A 23014-nucleotide genomic window follows, 5' to 3' on the forward strand; every position below is an offset into this window, starting at 1 on the left:
CAAGCTGAAAACAGCCGACTATTCCATCCCCCCACTGACTTAGAACGTGCACGAACTTCTCCCAGTTCATGCCTTGATTGATTATCTGGGAGTGAAGTGGAGTTTTAGAGTGGAAATAATAGATCGATATTTGGAACACACGCATTTCATGTGTGTTCCGTTTTCTACAGTAATCTGTGTAAACACATTTTTAAAACAGAAACGTTTTTTATATTCTAGTAGTAAATGACAAAATGTAGGCATAAACTATATAATGTATGAAGCCTGAAGTCCAAATATCAAAGAAACACTTTCACGAAAGGTACAAATATAACAGAACAAGTGCGCTTTTATTCAAAAATATAACTGCAGAAAAAAAAGTCGCCTTAGTGTGCGACATTGACATCAATTTACTGTGATGGCCCCATGGCGTAACAGTATCAGTTGCTGACTGAGAATCAAAAGGTCACAAGTTCGATCCTGCTTGGCTCCCTTTTGAGAAGTGAACTGCTCTTATTTTTAGTATTTTAGAATAAAAAGATACATTTGATTTCAGTCTGTAACAGCCGCGGTAATTTATGATATTTGTAAAGGTTAGCTTTGTTTTTGTTTTTTTTATTCACTTTTCTCTCAGTCGCGTTCAGGATCCTTCCCTACCCCATCTGACACTGCTGTTTTCACATAAAGACGGGCTATAGCTCTGCAGTGTATCACGATACATACAATTGCGTGTTTTTTTTCCCCCAATCTTGCCAGTTCCCACATGTTGCTGTATGCTGTTACTTTGTACTCCAGGACATGCAGAGGAAAGCATAGTAAAGATCAGTAACTTCAGCGCTATATGCAATCATCAGACACTCCCCATCTGACACTGCTGTTTTCACATAAAGACACGCTATAGCTCACCCAAGGAGCGCCCTTCCTACATTTACGACATGTGTACTTGTGTTGCAGTGTACACACCTCTCTGTGCTATGGTTCCTATTACACTGAACAAGCACCTGTAATTTGAAGCTCTGTTCATTATCTCAAAACAAATATATGTGACGTTTTGAAGAAATCATTTTATGATGCGAATAGTACCAATCAGAAAACATTGTCGAAGTAAAAACGAACAGCATCAGATTGGGTGTGATTTATACTGGCGCTGTTAGAGTCAGATCAGAAGCTGAATAAGCTCCTGTTCTGACTCTAAGTAAAAAAGCATGAATTAATCAACAGAAATAACCGCGATGGACATTTTAAACTTAACGATTTACAGTGCATACCAATTTATAAATTTTATGTCCGTTTGAGGATACAAAGAAAAAAAAAACACTTCCTCCCCAGCTGGGAATTGAACTCCGGTCTCTACGGCGCGGCAGGACTGCTGTGCTCTGAATCAGCAAATCTCAGCATTACGTCACGGAAGTTGTTGTTACAGCTTTGAACCTTTTGTGAAAGTGTTTATTTGATGTTTGGCCGTCAGGCTTCACACATTCTATAGTTTATGCCTACATTTTGTCACATTTATTACTAAAATATGAAAAAGTTTCTGTTTTAACAATGTGTTTACACAGATTACTGTAGAAATGGAGCACACATGAAATGCCTGTGTTCCAAATAACGATCTATTATTTCCACTCTAAAACTCCAGTTCAGTCACTCCCAGATAATCAAACAAGGCATGAGCTGGGAAAACTTAGTGAACATTTTGCGATGATGGGGGATGGAATAGCCGGCTTTTTGCTGCTCGTCTTAATCGGCACATTTAGAAGACAAAAGAGAGGTGAGAACGGTTTTAAGGTGGGCCGGATCTACAAGTTTTTTTGTAGACTCTGGTAATTCTAGTGTTAAGTTAGAGAATTAGGACTGCAGTATTCATACACTACAGAACACTAGAATCTTATTTATTTATTACAATGTACTAAACAATCAAAGAAAAGCTTCCATCACATAAGATTATCTCACTTATGAAAAACACTGAAAGTATCTAAGGGTCACATGTTCTTCTACAAATGAATCACAAAGACAGAATGTGACTTGCTGATAATCTCTGATAGGTCCACAAGACAATAAACTTTACCATTCATAGAGGAGGAGAATAAATTTATAGCGAAATATGCTGCCTCTATTTAACTGTTTTTATAGCATGAAAATAACATAGGCGCATTTTTCCATCTTCCATAATGTAAGACAGTTTATTTTACATTTATTGATGCTTAAATGGTCCAGTGATGAGCACTGTTCAATGTTTTTGAGCTCTGGGATTTCCACTACACTGGTCTTGGATTAGTTTACATTGAACAGCAGGGTTAAGGCCACAGTCCTCAGACATGCTGTCGAGTTTTTTTATCCCAGACTCCTTTCTGCCTTGTATACATTGCTGTCATGAATGGCTCTGACTTGCTATGATCCTGAATTCAACTAAGCAGATAGAGAAAATGATTATTAATATTTTATATTTAGTAATATTGAATTGTATGTTGTTGTAAAAAGTCAGTTCTTCTTCTTCTTCTTCTTTCGGCTACTCCCGTTAGGGGTTGCCATAGTGGATCATCTTCTTCCATATCTTTCTGTCCTCTGCATCTTGTTCTGTTACACCCATCACCTGCATGTCCTCTCTCACAACATCCGTAAACCTTCACTTAGGCCTTACTCTTACCTGGCAACTCTATCCTTATAGCATCCTTCTCCCAGTATACTTAGCATCTCTCCTCTGCACATGTCCAAACCAACGCAATCTCAACACTCTCTGACTTTGCCTCCCAACCATCCAACTTGAGCTGACCCTCTAATGCACTCATTTCTAATCCTATCCATCCTTGTCATGCCCAGTGCAAATCTTAGCATCTTTAACTCTGCTACCTCCAGCTCTGTCTCCTGCTTTCTGGTCAGTGCCACCGTCTCCAACCCATATAATATAGCTGGTCTCACTACCGTCCTGTAGACCTTCCCTTTCAATCTTGCTGATACCCGTTTGCCACAAATTACTCCTGATACTCTTCTCCACCCAGCCTGCACTCTCTTTTTCACCTCACTTTCACAATCTCCATTACTCTGCACTGTTGATCCCAAGTATTTAAACTCATCCACCTTCGCCAACTCTACTCCCTGCATCCTCACCATTCCACTGACCTCCCTCTCATTTACACACATGTATTCTGTCTTGTTCCTACTGACCTTCATTCCTCTCCTCTCTACAGCATATCTCCACCTCTTCAGGGTCTCCTCAACCTGCTCCCTACTATCGCTACAGATCACAATGTCATCAGCAAACATCATAGTCCACGGGGACTCCTGTCTAATCTTGTCTGTCAACCTGTCCATCACCATTGCAAATAAGAAAGGGCTCAGAGCTGATCCCTGATGTAATCCCACCTCCACCTTGAATGCATCTGTCACTCCTACCGCAGACCTCACCACTGTCACACTTCCCTCATACATATCCTGTACAATTCTTACGTATTTCTCTGCCACTCCTAACTTCCTCATACAATACCACAGCTCCTCTCGAGGCACCCTGTCATATGCTTTCTCCATGTCCACAAAGACGCAATGCAACTCCTTCTGGCCTTTTCTATACTTCTCCATCAACATCCTCAGAGCAAACATTGCATCTGTGGTGCTCTTTCTTCGCATGAAACCATACTGCTGCTCACTAATCATCACCTCACTTCTTAACCTAGCTTCCACTACTCTTTCCCATAACTTCATGCTGTGGCTCATCAATTTTATCCCCCTGTAGTTATTATAGTCCTACAGTCCTCCTTATTCTTAAATATCAGCACCAGTACATTTCTTCTCCACTACTCAGGCATCCTCTCACTTTCCAAGATTCCATTAAACAATCTGGTTAAAAACTCCACTGCCATCTGTCCTAAACACCTCCATGCTTCCACAGGTATGTCATCTGGTCCAACAGCCTCTCCATTTTTCATCCTCTTTATAGCTGTCCTTATTTCCTCCTTGCTAATCCATTGCACTTCTTGATTCACTATCTCCACATCATCCAACTTCTTCTCTCTCTCGTTCTCTTCATTCATCAGCCTCTCAAAGTACTCTTTTCATCTGCTCAACACACCCTCCCCGCTTGTGAGTATGTTTCCATCTTTATCCTTTATCATCCTAACTTGCTGTACATCTTTCCCAGCTCAGTCCCTCTGTCTAACCAATTGATACAGGTCCTTTTCTCCCTCCTTAGTGTCCAACCTTTCATACAACTCATCATACGCCTTTTCTTTAACCTTTGCCACCTCTCTCTTCACCTTGTGCCTTATCTCCTTGTACTCTTGTCTACTTTCTGCATCTCTCTGACTATCCCACTTATTCTTTGCCATCCTCTTCCTCTGTATACTCTTCTGTACTTCCCCATTTCACCACCAGGTTTCCTTTTCCTCCTTCCTCTGTCCAGATGTCACGCCAAGCACTCTTCTTGCTGTCACCCTTACTACTTCTGCTGTAGTTTCCCAACTGTCTGGTAATTCTTCACTACCACCCAGTGCCTGTCTCACCTTCACCCTAAACTCAACCTTGCAATCTTCCTTTTTCAAATTCCACCATTTGATCCTTGGCTCTTGTTGTAAAAAGTCACTAATTTAGTTTAAAAGAACATATACTGACGAAGGGAATATAAGAATTACATTTTATAAAGGAAGACTGTACTAATCCAAGTAACCATAAAACAGTAAGTTTAAAGGATACGTTTGGTATTTTCGAAGACAAAATGATTTCTTCATAGTTATGTTATACATTAGTTTGCCACTTGAAACTGTGTTCTAAAGTGAAATATATTTTATATTTTTAACAAATATCTATGCCTCGCTTGCATTTTATAAAGAAGCTAATTGGTGCCGGGGTCCCATTATGAAGAAAAGCTTTAAAACTTACCGAATACGTCCATTTTTCAAGTGAAAAATGTTATCAAGTATTGATCCACCTCTTCAGATTACACACATAATGCAGAATATCCATGTTTTAAGAAGGAAAAAAAGCAAAAAGCAAACCATTCTTGCACAATTTAACAATTTTAAAAGGAGGCCGGGTGTGTGCTTTACTTCACTGCTGGTCTTCCTCTAATTCAGGTTTACATCAAAAAGTCACTGCCAAGCGCAATTATTGACACTGAATGTTGATGCCCACATATAAATTTCTGTCTCAGTTCTGTAGACAACTAGACAATAATAACTGAAAAAAGGCACACTTACAATCACTTTCAGTGGCATGGAAACATATTTACTCCCCTTGAAAGTCATCACAATTTTCCGTATGACAAAAGATTTGCACACATTATTTATGCATTCAGTATTTTTAATGTGAGCTCTTATGCTGTAACAATATATTTCTAAATTCAAAATAAGCAGTTTTTTTGTAGATATTTAACTAAAGAAGAAAAACTCAAAAGTCAATGTTTGCATATGTATTTAAACCTCTGTGCTTTGGAAGCTCCAGGTTTACATAAATGACAAATTAATCACGACACAAAGGTGACAGTCATCTGACCATAATCAAACATAATTAGGTACCGCTTCTGAGTCCTTTATATCTCTTTAGATATAAAAAGCATCTTTTGTAAGGGTCATAGACTTTGTGGGACAATCACTGCAAAAATAAAAACAAAGGAGCATTCTTCAGTGTTCAAATAATAATAACATCATCATCAAAATTGTTCTCAATTTCTCCCATCAATTACTGTATTAATATATTTTTCTCTGCCATGGGCACAAAAATGCAATGCATTGTAATCAGGTCAGTTTAGATTTATTGCTAGGTTTACATAGTACAGTAAAACTCATGCTATTGTTATGGTGCGGTGTTACGCTATGCTATGGTGTGCATCTTACTCCTTGCAGGGGTGGGATTGGGTCTTTCATAACTCCACCCATGATGCAAGCAGGTAAACAATGCAGTACATAATGTATCCTTACAGTATCAAGAATCTGTAATAAAATTTACCATTTTTATTATACTCTAGTCATTAGAATCCCTCAAAAAGTTGGAAGGCACTTTTTCATAATTCAAAACCTTTGCTATATATTCAGTTTTAAAGATTTTCTTCACAATGTAATCCTGCCACACATTATTTCCAGTATAAAATGAAAAAGAAAAGGCTAATTATTTTTTAAAATTTATAAAATACAGTGTGCCTCTCTTTAGAATTTTGTGTGGCAAAATAATATATACCATTATTGTGAAGAAACAACTTTGAATTGAAAAATACAGAGCATATACTTTAACATGCCTTACATGTAAACTAATACAAGCAGTTGTTAAAAAAGATTGAGCATCACATGACAAGAACAGGCCTTTTAGTATCAATGCCACATGGGTCCAGATGTGGAAGAATGTGTTTTATCTGCATACTAGAATTCACTGAGGAAGCAACAAAAGCATATAAATATGGTAATATATCTTGATTGTAAGGAAGCTTTGAATTAAGTACCCAATTAGAGGTTATTGTTCACACTGAAAGTAGTAATTCAAATTGTACTTCAAGGCACACTGCTTAGATGGGTTAAATATTGACTTAAACACTGGTATCAAAAGAGGTGACTAGGATGATTCCAGGACTTAGAGGTGAAGAGTGAGCAGAAAACTGCTAAGTTTATACAAACAGAGATTAAGAGTAGAAGTGATTGAAATGTTTACAATTATGAAGGGAATTGATACATGTGCTACTTTCAAATTATTTATTTAATAAAAAGTGTAGAGACACATAGAGAGCCTTGTTAAAAGAAAATTTCCCACAAATGATAGAAGGCTTTTCTTTACACAGAGAACCTTAGACACATGGAGTAAGTTATCAAAGAGTGTAGTAAAGAGTGGCACTTTAGGGACTTTCAAAGCAAATTTGATGTTATTTTGGAGAAATTAGTTGACTAGAATTGGAGAGCTTGTTGGGCTGAATAGCCTATTCTGATCAAATTCATTCTAGCATATCAATATTCTAAACAGAACTAAGCTTCCTTAGCATACAGCAGAAGACATTTGTTTATTCAGGCAAATATAATGTACAGCAGTTTTTTTTTATTACTTTGGGAATAAACTGGAAGATAGTTACTTCTTCCTGACTTAGCAGCAGGTATTTCTTTCTATTTGGAATATACAGTATATCTAGAGAAGGAATTCTTAATGTGCAGTCTAGGAATGTAAGGTTTTAACAAAGGTGTGGCACAGATTGAAGCAATAATCGCTTCCTAAAAGCATGTGCCATTGAACATGGATCTTAAAAGTGCTGGTGAATGCACACATGTGTATGTGTATATGCGCCCGCACATACACACACACACACACGCACGCACGCACGCACACACATGCACACGCACACACACACACACACACACACACACCCACATAATTAAAAAAATTAGGAAAGTCAGTGGCAGTGTACGACTTTGTAAGAAACTAAACCTAAATAACTCTCTCCCTTTTCGACAATTGTCAAGGGGAAGTACTATCATATCCAGTCCAGAAATAGAGTTAAGAGTCACTTTCCTCTTTGTTTTTTTTAAAGAGTGCACTTTTCAAGTATTGCATAGAAAATTCTCTTTAAGTCAGGTACTAACCGAAGATAATGTGTTAGTTCACTCTATATACTACAGAAAGTGGTTTGACTTACTGAATGACAATGCACTATGAAAACTCCCAATTTAGAGCAGAACAAAACATACAAAATACACTTCATAAATGAATGGCTATCGGAGTTAAAGATGATACTCACCAATTGCTTTCACCACACGTTTGCATTGTGTACTGATTGATCAAAATGTTTGATGTAAAGTATTTCATAAAGCTTAATCATAGTCCTTCATTCCATACTGTATGTGGCCTACTTCAGTCCAGAGTGCTAACAATATTAAGAAAGAAGAAAAAACATTATTTAAGGCCTGAAATAATTTTTCATGGGTGCTTAACATCATGTCAAAGTGTGTTTGAGGTTTTGTCATGGAGCTCAAACTTGTCTTATTCTCAATATGAGTTCACTACTCAGCCTACAAAGTGATCGAATTAGGATAAGTGGGGCATCCCAGCGTAGAAAAGTACCTCCCAGGGTTCAATTTCAGCAGTAGGAGAAAATGAGATGCTTGCACCAATAGTATAGAAAATTGGGTATAATAGGGTAGAAAGGGAAAATTTTAATAAATGCCAAAGTCCAAAAGGAATCTCCAAATTTCACTAACATAGTTTCACTGTCAGCGCAATCAGCAACCCAAAACCACAAGACAAATACAACAATTTACAAAATAAGATTTGGGAAGTCAACAACAAAAGTCATCCAGAAGTGTCTGAACTTGAGTAAGATTTCTGCCCTTTTAAATACCTACACTCTTGCAATTACCAAACTGTCACATGTCTAGCAACCCCATCAATGTGTGGGTAAAGAAGTTTGTGTTGTACCAAAGGATTATGCAGGGATGGAGCCCTGGGTAACACCTTGCACAGGTATAACATATGTTACTGAATTTACAAATCTACAAATAAGTTAATTTATGCTGTAGAACACATTGAGAGGCTTCATTTGATCTCCTCTGTGCATATTCATACTGCTCTTCATAAGGTTATCTAAGGTGGACCACTAGGTGGGTTGACTCCAACCTAAATTAACTGTCTTCCTCCTGAAGTAGGCACCTTAATATTTTGTGGAGCGATTACCAACACTGAAAAAATAGTTAGCTGTTGTAAGTTTTTGTTTTTATGCATACATTGCATCTGTTTGGTGTTTATTAGGTAGTTGGCATGCTGGCATAGAGTTTTGTTTACTGGTAATGTGCATGAATAGTGACTCTGAATTTTTTTTTTTCCATTTTGACCATGCTTCCATATCCTGTGGCTGTCAAAATCATAACACTGTCACTCTAACATCAGTTATAATAACATCCCCACTCTCCAGCATCAAATGGGAGCTGTCACCTTCCAAGAAAGATATTTAAAACAGAACTGCAAAGTTTTCCTCAGGATATATCTAGCAGCTGTTCCCTTTCACATTACACTTTTTTATTTTTAGCATAATTTACTTTAAGGTGACAGCACACAATCTGGCCAGTGAAGGCATGCTGCAATGAAGCTTTTTCATTAACATGTGTTACAGTAACTACAGCAACAAAGGAAAGAGAAACAATCTCCCATTCTTTAAATATTAATGATTTCACCTCATTCTTCATTATTTCATTTTTTTATGTTAAATACTTAACAAAAAGACATAGCACAACAGTAACTCTAAGAATGCCTTTTCAGCAAGCAGTATAATTATCACTTGCCTGAGGCTGACAGAGCCTGTGTAGAAATGCTTTGCTTTTCTAACAGGAACTTGCTTACTGAAAAAGTAACCATTCTATTTTAATATCACTGATGTTTTTGTCCATTTTCTTCTATTATATTCTTAGCTTGTGCCTTTTTTGTACATCTGTTAAATCCTTCCGGTCTGGTTACATCTCTGTATGCTAGTTCATTCTGGTTCCTTATCTGATCTGTTCTACAAAATAATACTACATTTGTCTTTCATTCTGTCTTATTATATTTACCCTAAGTATAAACATTGACACGATACATGAGGCTCAAAGAGACAATGTTTCATGAATCTTTGTGGTAGTTGAAAGCATCTTTGAATGTCATACACTGCTGAATGTTCCTTTACAAATATGTCCTATGAAATGAAGAGCTTGAGGTTACCTTGGAAGCACATTCTCTTTGTCAACTGTGCTTTACTGTAAATATCATTAAATAATCACTATTGCTGATTAAGTAAACACAAATATTATATCAGGGCAACCAGAGACAAGAAAAATGACAAACCTGTTTCTATCGAGATGGCAGAAAGGGTGGGAAATTCTTTGAGATGTTAATTACTAGCAGATGACTTGCTGCTGTGTCCATGAGTTTAAATTTAGAAGATCCCAGCTTGCCCAATAAAACAGCGGGCTTCATTTCAAGGACTAAATATATAACTATCGTCGAGGCAGTCAGCTACAGAAAGAAATTTTTAATAATGACTCTGTCAGTGAATAAAAGATCACGCTGACTGTGCAATGAGGTTTGGAAACCACGTGATCTTCAGACTTTTATATCGCATGTGAAAGGTGAGAAGGACTGCAAAAAAAGCTAAATATTTAATCAGTGTCTACTCCAGATCTCATCTATAAATAGGCACCCTAAAAGCATTAGCACACCACCTGGATCCTTCTAACTCCACCCAACTGAACACTCTTTTTGCTGATTTAATTTTGTTCTTATTTGCCATTATTTCTGGCACTGTTGTCTTCTCAAATTAAACTGGTATGAGAAGTGAAGGTGATAATGAAATTACCTGGAAGGCCCAAGTGCTTTTTAAAATGGACATCAGTGACTGTAAAAATAAGCCTTGTCATTTTCAAGGGTAGAAACTACAGAAGCATAGAACTGAGCTTCAAAAAGCAGGTCTAAATGAGTCAACAGCTTCCGAGTTTAAAGGCAGTTCCCATATTTTCAACCAAGATCAAATCAGAAATTAAATCGTTTTAAAGATTAAACTGCATTTTTTACAAATTTCATTTTTTACAAATTTTTTTATTTAAAATTACTTATGTTCTGAGCTAAGTATTTTATAGTTAAGGACGTCAACTTTCTGACTTACTTCAGAAGACTGATTTTTCAAAGCAGTTTGCTTTTATAATTAAGTACTTATTTTCCATATGTAAATAAGTATTAACATTGGTATGGTGGATATCTGACATGGTGTACAAGTTTGATGGACTTCTTTACATACAAAGTGAATTAAAGGGTTTAAAGTTGGTCTTTCACTAATACTTTCATCTTTCTTGTCTTGCATGAAAAACATTCCCAGTACCTTTCATATGATTTTACCAGAACGAAAATGTTCAGCTCTTTGCTTTGTCCATGAGGAAGGCAATAGTGAAACTTGCATCTCACCAGTCATCAAGGTAAATTCCAAAGCCCCACATCTCTTTAACTAAAGAGGAACCCACCATTTTTTCCCATGCAACCACACTCTACTGCACTTGAAGGCTCCCCTGTTGTAAGGCTTGCATCATGCTAGTCAAGCCTATTCATACAGTTCATCCAGAAAGTATTCACAGCGCATCACTTTTTGCACCTTTTGTTATGTTACAGCCTTATTCCAAAATGGATTAAATTGATTTTTTTCCTCAGAATTCTGCACACAACACCCCATAATGACAACGTGAAAAATGTTTGAGATTTTTGCAAATTTATTAAAAACAAAAAAACTGAGAAATCACATGTACATAAGTATTCACAGCCTTTGCTCAATACTTTGTCGATGTACCTTTGGCAGCAATTACAGCCTCAAGTCTTGTTGAATATGATGCCACAAGCTTGGCACACCTATCCTTGGCCAGTTTCGCCCATTCCTCTTTGCAGAACCTCTCAAGCTCCATCAGGTTGGATGGGAAGCGTCGGTGCACAGCCTTTTTAAGATCTCTCCAGAGATGTTCAATCAGATTCAAGTCTGGGCTCTGGCTGGGCCACTCAAGGACATTCACAGAGTTGTCCTGAAGCCACTCCTTTGATATCTTGGCTGTGTGCTTAGGGTCGTTGTCCTGCTGAAAGATGAACCGTCACCCCAGTCTGAGGTCAAGAGCACTCTGGAGCAGGTTTTCATCCAGGATGTCTCTGTACATTGCTGCAGTCATCTTTCCCTTTATCCTGACTAGTCTCCCAGTTCCTGCCGCTGAAAAACATCCCCACAGCATGATGCTGCCACCACCATGCTTCACTGTAGGGAGGGTGCCAGGTTTCCTCCAAACGTGACGCCTGGCATTCATACCAAAGAGTTCAATCTTTGTCTCATCAGACCAGAGAATTTTCTTTCTCATGGTCTGAGAGTCCTTTGGGTGCCTTTTGGCAAACTCCAGGCAGACTGCCATGTGCCTTTTACTAAGGAGTGGCTTCCGCCTGGCCAATCTACCATACAGGCCTGATTGGTGGATTGCTGCATAGATGGTTGTTCTTCTGGAAGGTTCTCCTCTCTCCACAGAGGACCTCTGACAGAGTGACCATCAGGTTCTTGGTCACCTCCCTGACTAAGGCCTTTCTCCCACGATTGCTCAGTTTAGATGGCCGGCCAGCTCTAGGAAGAGTCCTGGTGGTTTCGAACTTCTTCCACTTACGGATGATGGAGGCCACTGTCCTCACTGGGACTTTCAAAGCAGCAGAAATTTTTCTGTAACCTTCCCCAGATTTGTGCCTCGAGACAATCCTGTCTCGGAGGTCTACAGACAATTCCTTTGACTTCATGCTTGGTTTGTGCTCTGACATGAACTGTCAACTGTGGGACCTTATATAGACAGGTGTGTGCCTTTCCAAACCATGTCCAGTCAACTGAATTTACCACAGGTAAACCTCCAATTAAGCTGCAGAAACATCTCAAGGATGATCAGGGGAAACAGGATGCACCTGAGCTCAATTTCGAGCTTCACAGCAAAGGCTGTGGATACTTATGTACATGTGGTTTCTCAATTTTTTTATTTTTAATAAATTTGCAAAAACCTCAAGTAAACTTTTTTTACGTTGTCATTATGGGGTGTTGTGTGTAGAATTCTGAGGAAAAAAATGAATTTAATCCATTTTGGAATAAGGCTGTAACATAACAAAATGTGGAAAAAGAGATGTGCTGTGAGTACTTTCCGGATGCACTGTATGTTACCATGTGGATTTTGTCATGTGTTACATATTTGCTGCTGCTTTTGTTGTGTTTGACAATGAAAGTTTCATTTAATATCAGTAGACTTTTTACATACATCGAGGGACCAAGCAAAGTATTCTCTGTTGGAAAGCGAATAAAAGAAGTACACCTGGGTACTGATAAGGTGCATTAATTGTAAAAACATAGATGGTACCTCTTTGAATTGTGAACAATTTGACTTGTGCATATTATGGAACAACATAGGCAGCCCAAAAAGAGCTCAATCTTGATCTTTTAAATGCAAATATAATGGGTAGAACAAGGTATAAATACATCCTGCCACAACAACCTGAACTGCAAACTGGAAGTGCGTGGTAATTCAAAGGCTCAACTGCCATCCAGAGACCATCTAAGAAATAATGGGAGGCGAGAGTGAGTTGCATGTTGCTTTGATGTAGCAAAGGGCATATGCCCTTAATTGGCAAAGCATAGTGGAGTAGCATGGATATATCTTTTTCTCTTCAGTCTATTTAATATACAGTAGATTACTGGGACAATCAATGTCCTGAGTATTCATAAATATGTTCTTACTTACTACTATATACTGTATATCACTTTACATTGAAACACACATAATATTTACCTGTAGACTAAATGTTAGGGTAAAAAAAATAGTTCTAATCTGTGACATACATTTAACTGTATTTTTGCTAGGTCTTAAGGAATCTGGAATTCAGTGTAGAAACAATATCTACTTTGGGGACAATCCAAAAAGAGAAAAAATAACACGGAAGACTGACAATGTGTATACATGTTAAAAAAGACATAATTACAGTCCAAGTCAAGTCAACTTGGGGAGCATGCACTGGTATAGTGTGTTGCCGCACCTACCATATGACGAAACAACTCAGGATCCCGGTTTGCAACCCCCCAGGCAGACATGCGGTCCAGTCCCACCCTCCAGAAATAACCCTCTATCTGCCGCAGCCAGGTGTTACATGGGCAACCCCTTGGCCTGGTCCAGTCACTTGGGTCCCCAACAATGAGGATCTTACGAGCCGGATCACCCACGGGGAAATGCGCCACATGGCCATAGTGCCGTAACTGATGCTCCCTCACAATGCAGGTAATGTGCCTCATTCAAGACTCCATGAGCAACCGCTCATTCAACACAAAGTCAAACCAAAGATACCCAAGGATTCTCTGAAGAGACACAATTACAGTCCTGAAGGTATAAATTAATACGATGATTGCACTATTTAGTTTTAATATGTAATATAATATATAAATATATAAATATATATATATATTCAGTATATACATACACTTTATATATATATATATAAATAGCTTAAATAATACAAATGTATTGTTTTTACAATAGAAGTACTGAATATTACCTATACAGTACAAACAAACTGCAAAACACTTTAGGTTCCAGGTTTTTAGCTAAAAAAGTAAAAAATCAACAAATTAAAGTAAAACCATCAAATGAAGATGTTTATTTTTACCTATTTCTCAATCAAGCAAACATCCATCCATTCATTAACTGAATCACTCTACCTTATTTCTAATGATAAAGAAGTCCACCGCAGAAGCCCAGGTCACAAAGTATGAACTGGCCCTAGAGGGTACACAAGTCCATCTCAAGATGCATTCATGTGCACACCCATCCTGACTTAAGTTAGTTAGGGGATTTAAATCTGCACTATATAACATTCACATCTTTTTAGATGTGGGAGGAAACCCAGAGAGGAAGAAAAACCCATGCAGACACAGAGACAATGTTCAATATTCACACTGCCATTGTCTGGGCTTGGATTCAAACACATGCTCCTGAAGTATGAGTCTCTAGCATTAATCACTGGACTACTATGCCATCATCTAGTGAATGGAAGTGAATTAAATGAAAAGTGCTCTATTCTTGAAAAGTTGTGGTCCTCAATCTGCTGCCTTTTGGTTACTTTTCAGCTTCTGGACACATTACTTGTCCATGATACAGAGTCACAATCCATGTCCAGTGAGGAGAAGTCAGCTAATGACCTCACCACTAAACTCTTCTTATTGGATGAATTGGTGAATCTAGAGAATGATATCATGGAGACCAAGAAGAAGAGAAGCTTTACTGGGTTTGGGTCGCCTTTGGATAGGCTCTCAATAAGCACCATGGAGGTCAAAGGCAAACCACGGTAAGTGTGATAAAATCGATGAAAATTGTTGATCTTCAGATTCTGACACCAACATTTTCAGAGTGAATGACTGATATATTGGAGTTGCAGCATGGTGAAATGAAACAAAAAATCTATTTTATATTCTTGTTCTTCTTGGTTTAACAGCAGGTAAGTAATGAGTGACACAGTATACAACTCTTCTGCTTCTCCAGTGAGTTAAGAATTAGAAAGAATGTTGAAATTAGCAATTGTTGAGCAAGATATTTTCTGTAGACTGAACAATAATTTTATTTTTAGAAATTTGGAATGTTGGAGTCCAGCTCTGGATACATTTATGTGAAAACTAAGTACACCTCATGAAAAGGTTTGTATTTTTTCAAATAGAAATTGTTCAGGAAGTTATTTTCTGCAAACTGAAAAGTCAGTTTATTTAGAAATTTGGAACAGGGATGTTGGGGTCCTGTGGTGTAAAAATGTAAGTACAACCCACGAAAGGGTTTGCATATATTTTTTAATTTTTGGTCAAAATGTAACATTTATATAGCATCTGACCATTTATGAAAAATATTATCTCATTTTAAATTGGCAATCAATATTATTAAATAATAATAATATTAAAAAGGCGGGCGGCACGGTGACGCAGTGGTAGCGCTGCTGCCTCGCAGTTAGGAGACCCGGGTTCACTTCCTGGGTCCTCCCTGCGTGGAGTTTGCATGTTCTCCCTGTGTCTGCATGGGTTTCCTCCCACAGTCCAAAGACATGCAGGTTAGGTGGATTGGCGATTCTAAATTGACCCTAATGTGTGCTTGGTGTTTGTGTGTGTCCTGAGGTGGGTTGGCACCCTGCCCGGGATTGGTTTCTGCCTTGTGCCCTATGTTGGCTGGGATTGGCTCCAGCAGACCCCCGTGACCCTGTGTTCGGATTCAGCAGGTTGGAAAATGTATGGATTAAAATGGCATTTTGCACTCATTTTTAGTATTTAAATAAACAGAAATGTAATTTTCTCATGTGGAAAATGTCTTTACACCCCTAACTTTATCACTGCAATAAATTCCTAAAATTAAAATCAAGTGCACCCAAATAAGAGCAAATGATCAGAACATCATTAGAGTGTAACTTGTGGGGCATTGCACTATTTAAACATTAGAAATCAATGGTGTGGTTTGGCTTGAGCATTTTAAGATGTGTGACTAAATCATGTCAAGGTCAAAAGAGCATTCTGAGGCCTTCAGAAAAAGACTGCAGATACCTATGAGCCTAGTAAGTATTTTTTATTTAAAGCCATTTCCCTGCAATGTTGCAGTGAAACATTCCACTGTCTGAAGGATTATCTAAAACTTCAAGCCAGTGGAAGTCTATCCCATCTAATTCAGCCCTAAAACGGACTAAAAGATGTTGCAGGAAATCTCCAAGAACCCCTGGATAACATCACGAAATTTACAGGAAAGCCTTGTTTCAATATCCACTAATTCCGATATGGCAGCAGAGCTTCACTCTACATTCAATGTAAGGAAGGAAAGAGCTTCTGCTCTCAAAGATTAATATACTATAGATGCACAACTGAAATTATCCGGACAAAACTATAACTATAGGAACAATGTGCTCCATATGAGTAAGACAATTAGACAAAAGTAATTCAATTTAAACATAATGCCAAACATCATATTTGGCAAAAATCCAAAAGAACCTCATATCATAAAACATTCTGGTAGAAACATTATAGTTTGGAGCTACCCAATTCATTATCTCAAAGTCAATGGTAGTTTTCACATTGTACCAGAAATATCTGAGGCCTTCAGCTGAAGCTACACTCTAACAGGATTGGACAACAAGAAAATAATCCAAAACACTCAAAATTAGTCAAAATCTACAAAAGAAAGGCTTCATAATAAAAGTGTAAGATTATGAGATGGCTAAGTCAAAGCCTAGATCTTAAATCCAATGAAATGTTGTTTCCAGTCTTGAGGTGAATAGTACATGCAAGAAAGCTCTCAAACATTATGTAGCTGAAAGAGTTCTTGTTAGGAGAAGAAGGCAAAAAAATATCTATATCAATGATGTAGATGGAGAGACTATTACAAGAAAAGCCTACAAGAAGTTTTTTCTGCCAAAGGGAGCAACAGCGGCTTTTGAAGCCAGTGGTGAACTTATTGCTTTTTCACACTGGACAATTGCCTGCTTTTCTTTATTTTTTTGAATAAACGATTGCATTTTTGTTAAACTAGATGGCCATTTTACTGTGTAATAGTATTGTTTACATGTAGACATATCCATACATTCAAGTAAACTTAAAAGCACACATCTTTTCATAAAGTATATTTTTTTCTGCACCTGTAAGTTGTTCTCTGGTAGCAAGTGCTCTTAGACACCAAATTGTGCAAAATTATAAAGGGAATAAAGATTACTGTATTTTATGTCTTTACATTTTTTTCAGCTGTTGTGTAATTTCCCCTTTTCCATATTTAATTACTGTGTCTAAAATTAAAAAATATATATATTTTTAACCAAGTGGTCAAAACCTAAGGTGAAACCAATATCAGAATGAAATGGATGTCAGAAAAAAAACAGAAACTTTTTTTGGAACTTTCACCTCCACTAGATTATTTATTTTTAATGATCCTACAAGTCATTATTCTACTTTATTTGGTAATGTTAAACTCAGCCCAGTTTGTCCTACAAAACATGTAGAATGTTACATTATCTCTCAAATATCAGAGTTCAGGAAGAGAAATTTTACAGATGCTATTTTTTCTAAAAAGTAATCCACATCGTTTTAAAAAATGTAATACTTCTCAATGAGGTAGTGAAGCCTAGATCATGAAAACACAACGGAAATTGGTATAAGAAAGTTTGGAAACAGCGTGAAAATGTTCTTAAAATCCCCCATTGATTCAAACAGGAAGAATTTTGCTGGAGTGAACAGGTAAGCCAGGTTTGAGGTTGGTAGAATGGATACCTGGATACCTGAGAATGCACGACTTGAGCTGTGTGGCAATTAAACATTCAGGTTGCTCATCCTTGCTCAATTTAAGCACTGAAATACAATTCTTACAATCTGAAGTTTTACATCACAATTACTGCTTTATGTCAGTCAACTATCCCTACTATTCAGTGTGCACAAACATATAAGCATTTATTGAGATTGTATGAAATGCTATTTAGTTTGTTAACATTCCAGGACACAGATGATATAGCAGGTATGTTTATTGCAGAATATGTCAGCTCAGTCAGAACAATGATAAATAGGCGTTTCTCTTATGGTTAGGGGCAAATGCACAGCTGAGTTTTATTGACATGTGGCCCTTATAAGGCAGCAGCTAAACAGAAATATGCATATTTCTCCCCAGTATATAATAGGTTACCTATAAGCTTATAAACCAAATATTTATGACTTTTAAAAATACATATTTCTTAATATATGTATGAAGCAAACATCACTGAATTCAGAATACTGAGATTATATGTGGATGTATGTTCAAGTTATATAACTAAATGTGATTTGAACAGGAAAACTGTTTGTTTTACTTATATGTTTTACATTGAAATGAAACCCTGAGGTCAAGAAAATAACTAAAAAGAGAAAAAAATAAATAGGAAGAAAAGAAAACAAGGAACAATTAGAGGGCTCAGAAGTAGGTTAGGTTGTTAAACTCACTACTCATGATGTTGGAAAGTGGTGACATCTTGCATGATGATTAGCACATGCAAGTAACAATTTCACAGTACTTTGTACATATGACAAAGTGACCTGTAATATTTCGATGAGCATGTAAAAAAATCTTCACAAAGTCCAAGCCATATCCAGAAATTAAAATAGTAATCATACAACATATTATAACTCAAAAACTGTTTCTATCCAATAGGAAAGTTGTTGATATACCAAAAAGAAGATATGGAATACCAATAGACCGACTGGGAATAAACCATCTTGCCAGTGGCAGAGGTTAACATGTTGGAAAGAAGATGAGCAGAAACAGGTACTGCAGCATGCTCCTGACTCCACAATGTTCAGCAGTAGTATCAAGTAGCAGTATTCAGTAGTTTATACTGCCTCACCTCGCTGACTCCATGGCAAAAAAGATGTTGCACATAAACCAATATAACACATACATTATACGCTTAGTTAATTGGTAGAGAAATCCAGATATTGTCTTTAAAAGCAAAAACTAGTAAAGTAGAAAAGACACAACCTAATGGGGATTTGTATGAGAACAACACACAATGATGACTGTATGCTATGAATATACAGAAGTTCAGGTGCAGTATTTCAACATTACTTGTTTTTAAAACACCTGCCAGACAAATAAAAGCTACTGCCTGTTGCATTACTGCTGGTGGTAGTAGGGTCTACAGCTGCTCTGATCACAGTGCTGGGCAAAACATGGTAAAACCTTCAAGCTGTCCAAGTATGCTTGCTGAATTAACTCAAGGCAGTTCCAGCATTATCACAGACCTGTCAGACAGAAATCATGCTGCATCTGTGTAGAAAGATCACCAATTATCATAAGCATCCCAGTGAATGGGAAAAACATCTTCTGTACAGCCTTACTTGTTTAATTTTAGACAAAACAATTATATGAAATGATCATGAAAACTGCATCAATTACCTTCCATGCCAGTCCCACTTCTTCCACAAGAAATACATACACTCTTTTGTTGTCCAAAACATGAAGATGTGAATTTAGCAAAACAAGATGCCTACATGTTCTCATTCTTTCTACTTGCCAAAAACTTCACAAGCAGAAAATTCTTTGACACTGAGGTAGCTGACATTCTGGAGGAATTTTATGAATGGACATATTTCCCATATTTCCATATATGGTGACAGATGTTCATTGGTCTACCCGTGCAAGGGCTGAAATGGACTGACCAAATGCAGTTCAATAAGCGGAGATGAAATTCTAAGAATGACTTGCTTTAACATTTATGAATAATTGCCTAATTTTCTATTTGCACACACACAAATATTTCATATATAAATGAAAGATGAAAAATGAAGTGTGTATGGAGCATTACACTCTGCTCAGGCTCGACCACAGCCACAGAAGTTAGTGTGAATTCTACGGAAGATGTAGACGCTTATACAAGTCTGACTTACACTTTGTGAGATGGAGGATGCATGAACCTTTTAATTGTTTTGGTGCTTACAAGCACCTCACTTCTCATTCAATCTAAGCAGACAAACTCTGCACATTGTACGTTCACATAACCAGGTACCATAAGTTTGCTCGAGACAGCTTCCAGTCTGTCCTGCTCAATTTGTGCCACAGCTGCACTTGACTACACGTCCGTCTTGGTCAAGATACAACCTATCCTGGTCCACTTAGCTGACACCTCTGCAACTTCACTAATATAGTAAAACTGTTCAGGAGTCTTTGGGTTATTTATTTGTCCCGAAGACCACACAAACAGCTAGTACACATATAAATGGGAAACAAATTTAAACATGTTACTTAACTACTTCGTGGTCTTATATAATCCATCCATCCAGTTTAAACCTGCCTAATTCAAATAACTGACACTGAGCACTGGATCTTCTCCCTGCAGAATCAGGCACAATGCAGGATCCAATACAGGAGGGATTGCTAATTCATCATAGAGAACATTCTTACACACACAGACTCTCATTGGACCAGCTGAAATGTGGCACTTAGCCTATCATTAATATCTTTAGGACATGAGAAGAAAATAGCAATATCAGGAAAAAAACCCAATACACATGCAGAGAATACATAAACTATACATACACAGTAACTAGGCTGTAACTCAAAACCTTATGTAATCTGCACTAAAATTCATGTAATTTCAGTGTTCCATTGATAAAAAGAAGTCCTAAAATACAATTTCCCCAGCATAAAATGACTTTTTGTCAACTTCCATTGTGTATCTTCATGACTAATCGAGTCACTTTAACCAGTGACTAATAAATCTTAGTTACCCGACCTCTGAAGTCAGCGTCAGACTCTATATATAAAATAATCTTTAACATCCTCACTTCAATAACTAGCGCCAGATAGATGCCCAGCTCACAACAAAGATTAGCTACTGATTCCCATTGTATCCCATACAAATCCCACATCTGAGTTATGTCAGTGTGTTAATCTCATTGCAACTCTTCACACACTGAGCTCTAGTACTGCATTAAACCTAAGCCATTGCCTTTGTGATTTCTTCAGAAGTGAAAATATCCTAGGGGGGAAATGGTTTAGTGGACTCTTGCTTAAAGTAGGGATACGTGGAAGGGATACTTACAAATATACTGCAAGTAGTGTAAATAGTATATTATTTTTCTCTTACTTTCAGATGCAACATGCAAGAATTTGAAATGAAGACTAAATGGCTAACTTCTCATTGCGTGTGTGGAGAGGGGGTATTGGTTGTTATTTTTTTTTAAATAAATTATCTACTGGAATAAATATCATTTTGAGGCCCTACAGTGCATTCCTGTCTGGTTTCTTCAGTCTTTCATACAGGTCTATAATTTTCAATTTACTTAGAAAAGTGTTTAAGTTTTCAAAAATAAACAACTTAGGAAGAAGAAGGACCTTGAGATTAAAGCACCTTCTCATTGATTAAAGTTTTAAGAAATGGCCACAATTCAGGAGTTTGTTGCTCCCTGTTTCCCACTGGTGAGCACAAATTTTTGATAACAGTATATTACACTGCACAACAAAGTTTTTGCTTCTTGAAAACTGTTGGGTGTTTCAGAGAAATCTTTAGTTTTGTCATGATTTTTTCTTATATTTGTATCCAAACATTTTCGCTTGCATAAGTGACTTATCAATAATGGTTTGTGCAACATGGGTATGTCCAGGCATAGAATCAGGCCAGGTTGGAAGCTATTCTGTGGAAGTTGACATCCTGGGCAGGTCTGAACAAGCTTGACACTGTCTCAGCATGCTATAAAGGTGGCTTGCATACACCAATCTTGCTCATTTGGTTAATATAGTCAGTGTGTATGTATAATATCAGTATAGTATCTGTAGCAATATAACAGTAAGTAAGCTTGATGCGGGCGGCACGGTTGTGCAGTGGGTAGTGCTGCTGCCTTGCAGTTAGGAAACCTGGGTTCGCTTTCCGGGTCCTCCCTGCGTGGAGTTCGCATGTTCTCCCCGCGTTTCCTCTGGGTGCTCCGGTTTCCTCCCACAGTCCAAAGACATGCAGGTTAGGTCCATTGGCGATCCTAAATTGTCCATAGTGTGTGCTTGGTGTGTGTGCCTTGTGGTGGGCTGGCGCCCTGCCTGGGGTTTGTTTCCTGCCTTGCGCCCTGTGTTGGCTGGGATTGGCTCCAGCAGACCCCCGTGACCCTGTAGTTAGGATATAGTGGATTGGATAATGGATGGATTTATGGATGGAAGCTTGATGCTATAAATGTTTTGGTATCGGGCGATATGTCTCATCAATGTCGTAACAGCCGCGATACATTCTGCTATATCTGTGTCGAATGTACACTTGCACCTCAGAGACGTTGGATGACTGCTCTTGTGAAGAAAGCTTATCATCTGTATTTCGGCTGCAAAATTGGTGATGAAGACAAGGAATGGGCGCCTCACATTTGCTGTGCAACATGTGCTGTCAGTCTGACAGCCTGGCTCAGAGGCACTCGAAAGACGATGCCATTTGCTGTTCCAATGATATAGTGAGAACAGAAAGACCATGTGACGGACTGTTACTTCTGTTTGACTAATGTGTTTGGTTTCTCTGCTAAAAACATGAAGTCAATTGAATATCCTAATCTGCCTTCAGCAATGAGACCCGTGCCACATAACGACAGTCTTCCAATTCCGAAACCACCAGAGGATTGGACCTTAGACGAACCAGATTAAGAAACTACAATGCAGGATACTGACAATGACATTAACCCGGATTTTGAACCATGCTCATCGGGCTATCCACATCTGATAACACAGTCCGCATTGAACGATTTGGTCAGATTTGGGTCTGTCAAAAGCAAAAGCCGAGCTGCTGGACTCGAGACTGCAGGAATGGTGTTTGCTGTAACCAGGTACAAAAATGTCTGTGTTTCGAGGCCGACATCATGATATAACCACATTTTTGGCACAAGTTGACAGTCTCTGTTTCTGTTGTGACATTGAAGGATTGTTCTTGGGCTTGAGTTGTGATCACAATGTGATCGTCAATGTTAAGCCTGAAAGCTGTTCTGCAACACAATGGCAACATTTATCCTTCAGTACCTGTTGGCTATGCAGCACACATGAAAGAAACGTATGACAATATGGAACTG

General features: G+C 37.9%; 1 protein-coding gene across 2 annotated transcripts in view; it reads left to right on the top strand.

Annotated features, from left to right (window-relative positions):
* The window catches only part of ostn (osteocrin), a 32343-nt gene extending 11140 nt beyond the window's left edge, over positions 1 to 21203 (top strand). For both annotated transcript variants that reach the window (XM_028792401.2, XM_028792402.2), the window contains exons 3-5: positions 14570 to 14787; positions 18633 to 18746; positions 21073 to 21203. In XM_028792401.2, coding sequence (XP_028648234.1) covers positions 14570 to 14787; positions 18633 to 18717 — 303 coding nt within the window. In that variant the 3' untranslated portion in view covers positions 18718 to 18746; positions 21073 to 21203. The remainder of the gene's footprint in view (positions 1 to 14569; positions 14788 to 18632; positions 18747 to 21072) is intronic.
* The last annotated feature ends 1811 nt before the right edge of the window (positions 21204 to 23014 follow it).

This window comes from Erpetoichthys calabaricus, chromosome 2 (assembly GCF_900747795.2).
Source record: "Erpetoichthys calabaricus chromosome 2, fErpCal1.3, whole genome shotgun sequence".
In the NCBI taxonomy this organism is placed as follows: domain Eukaryota; kingdom Metazoa; phylum Chordata; class Cladistia; order Polypteriformes; family Polypteridae; genus Erpetoichthys; species Erpetoichthys calabaricus.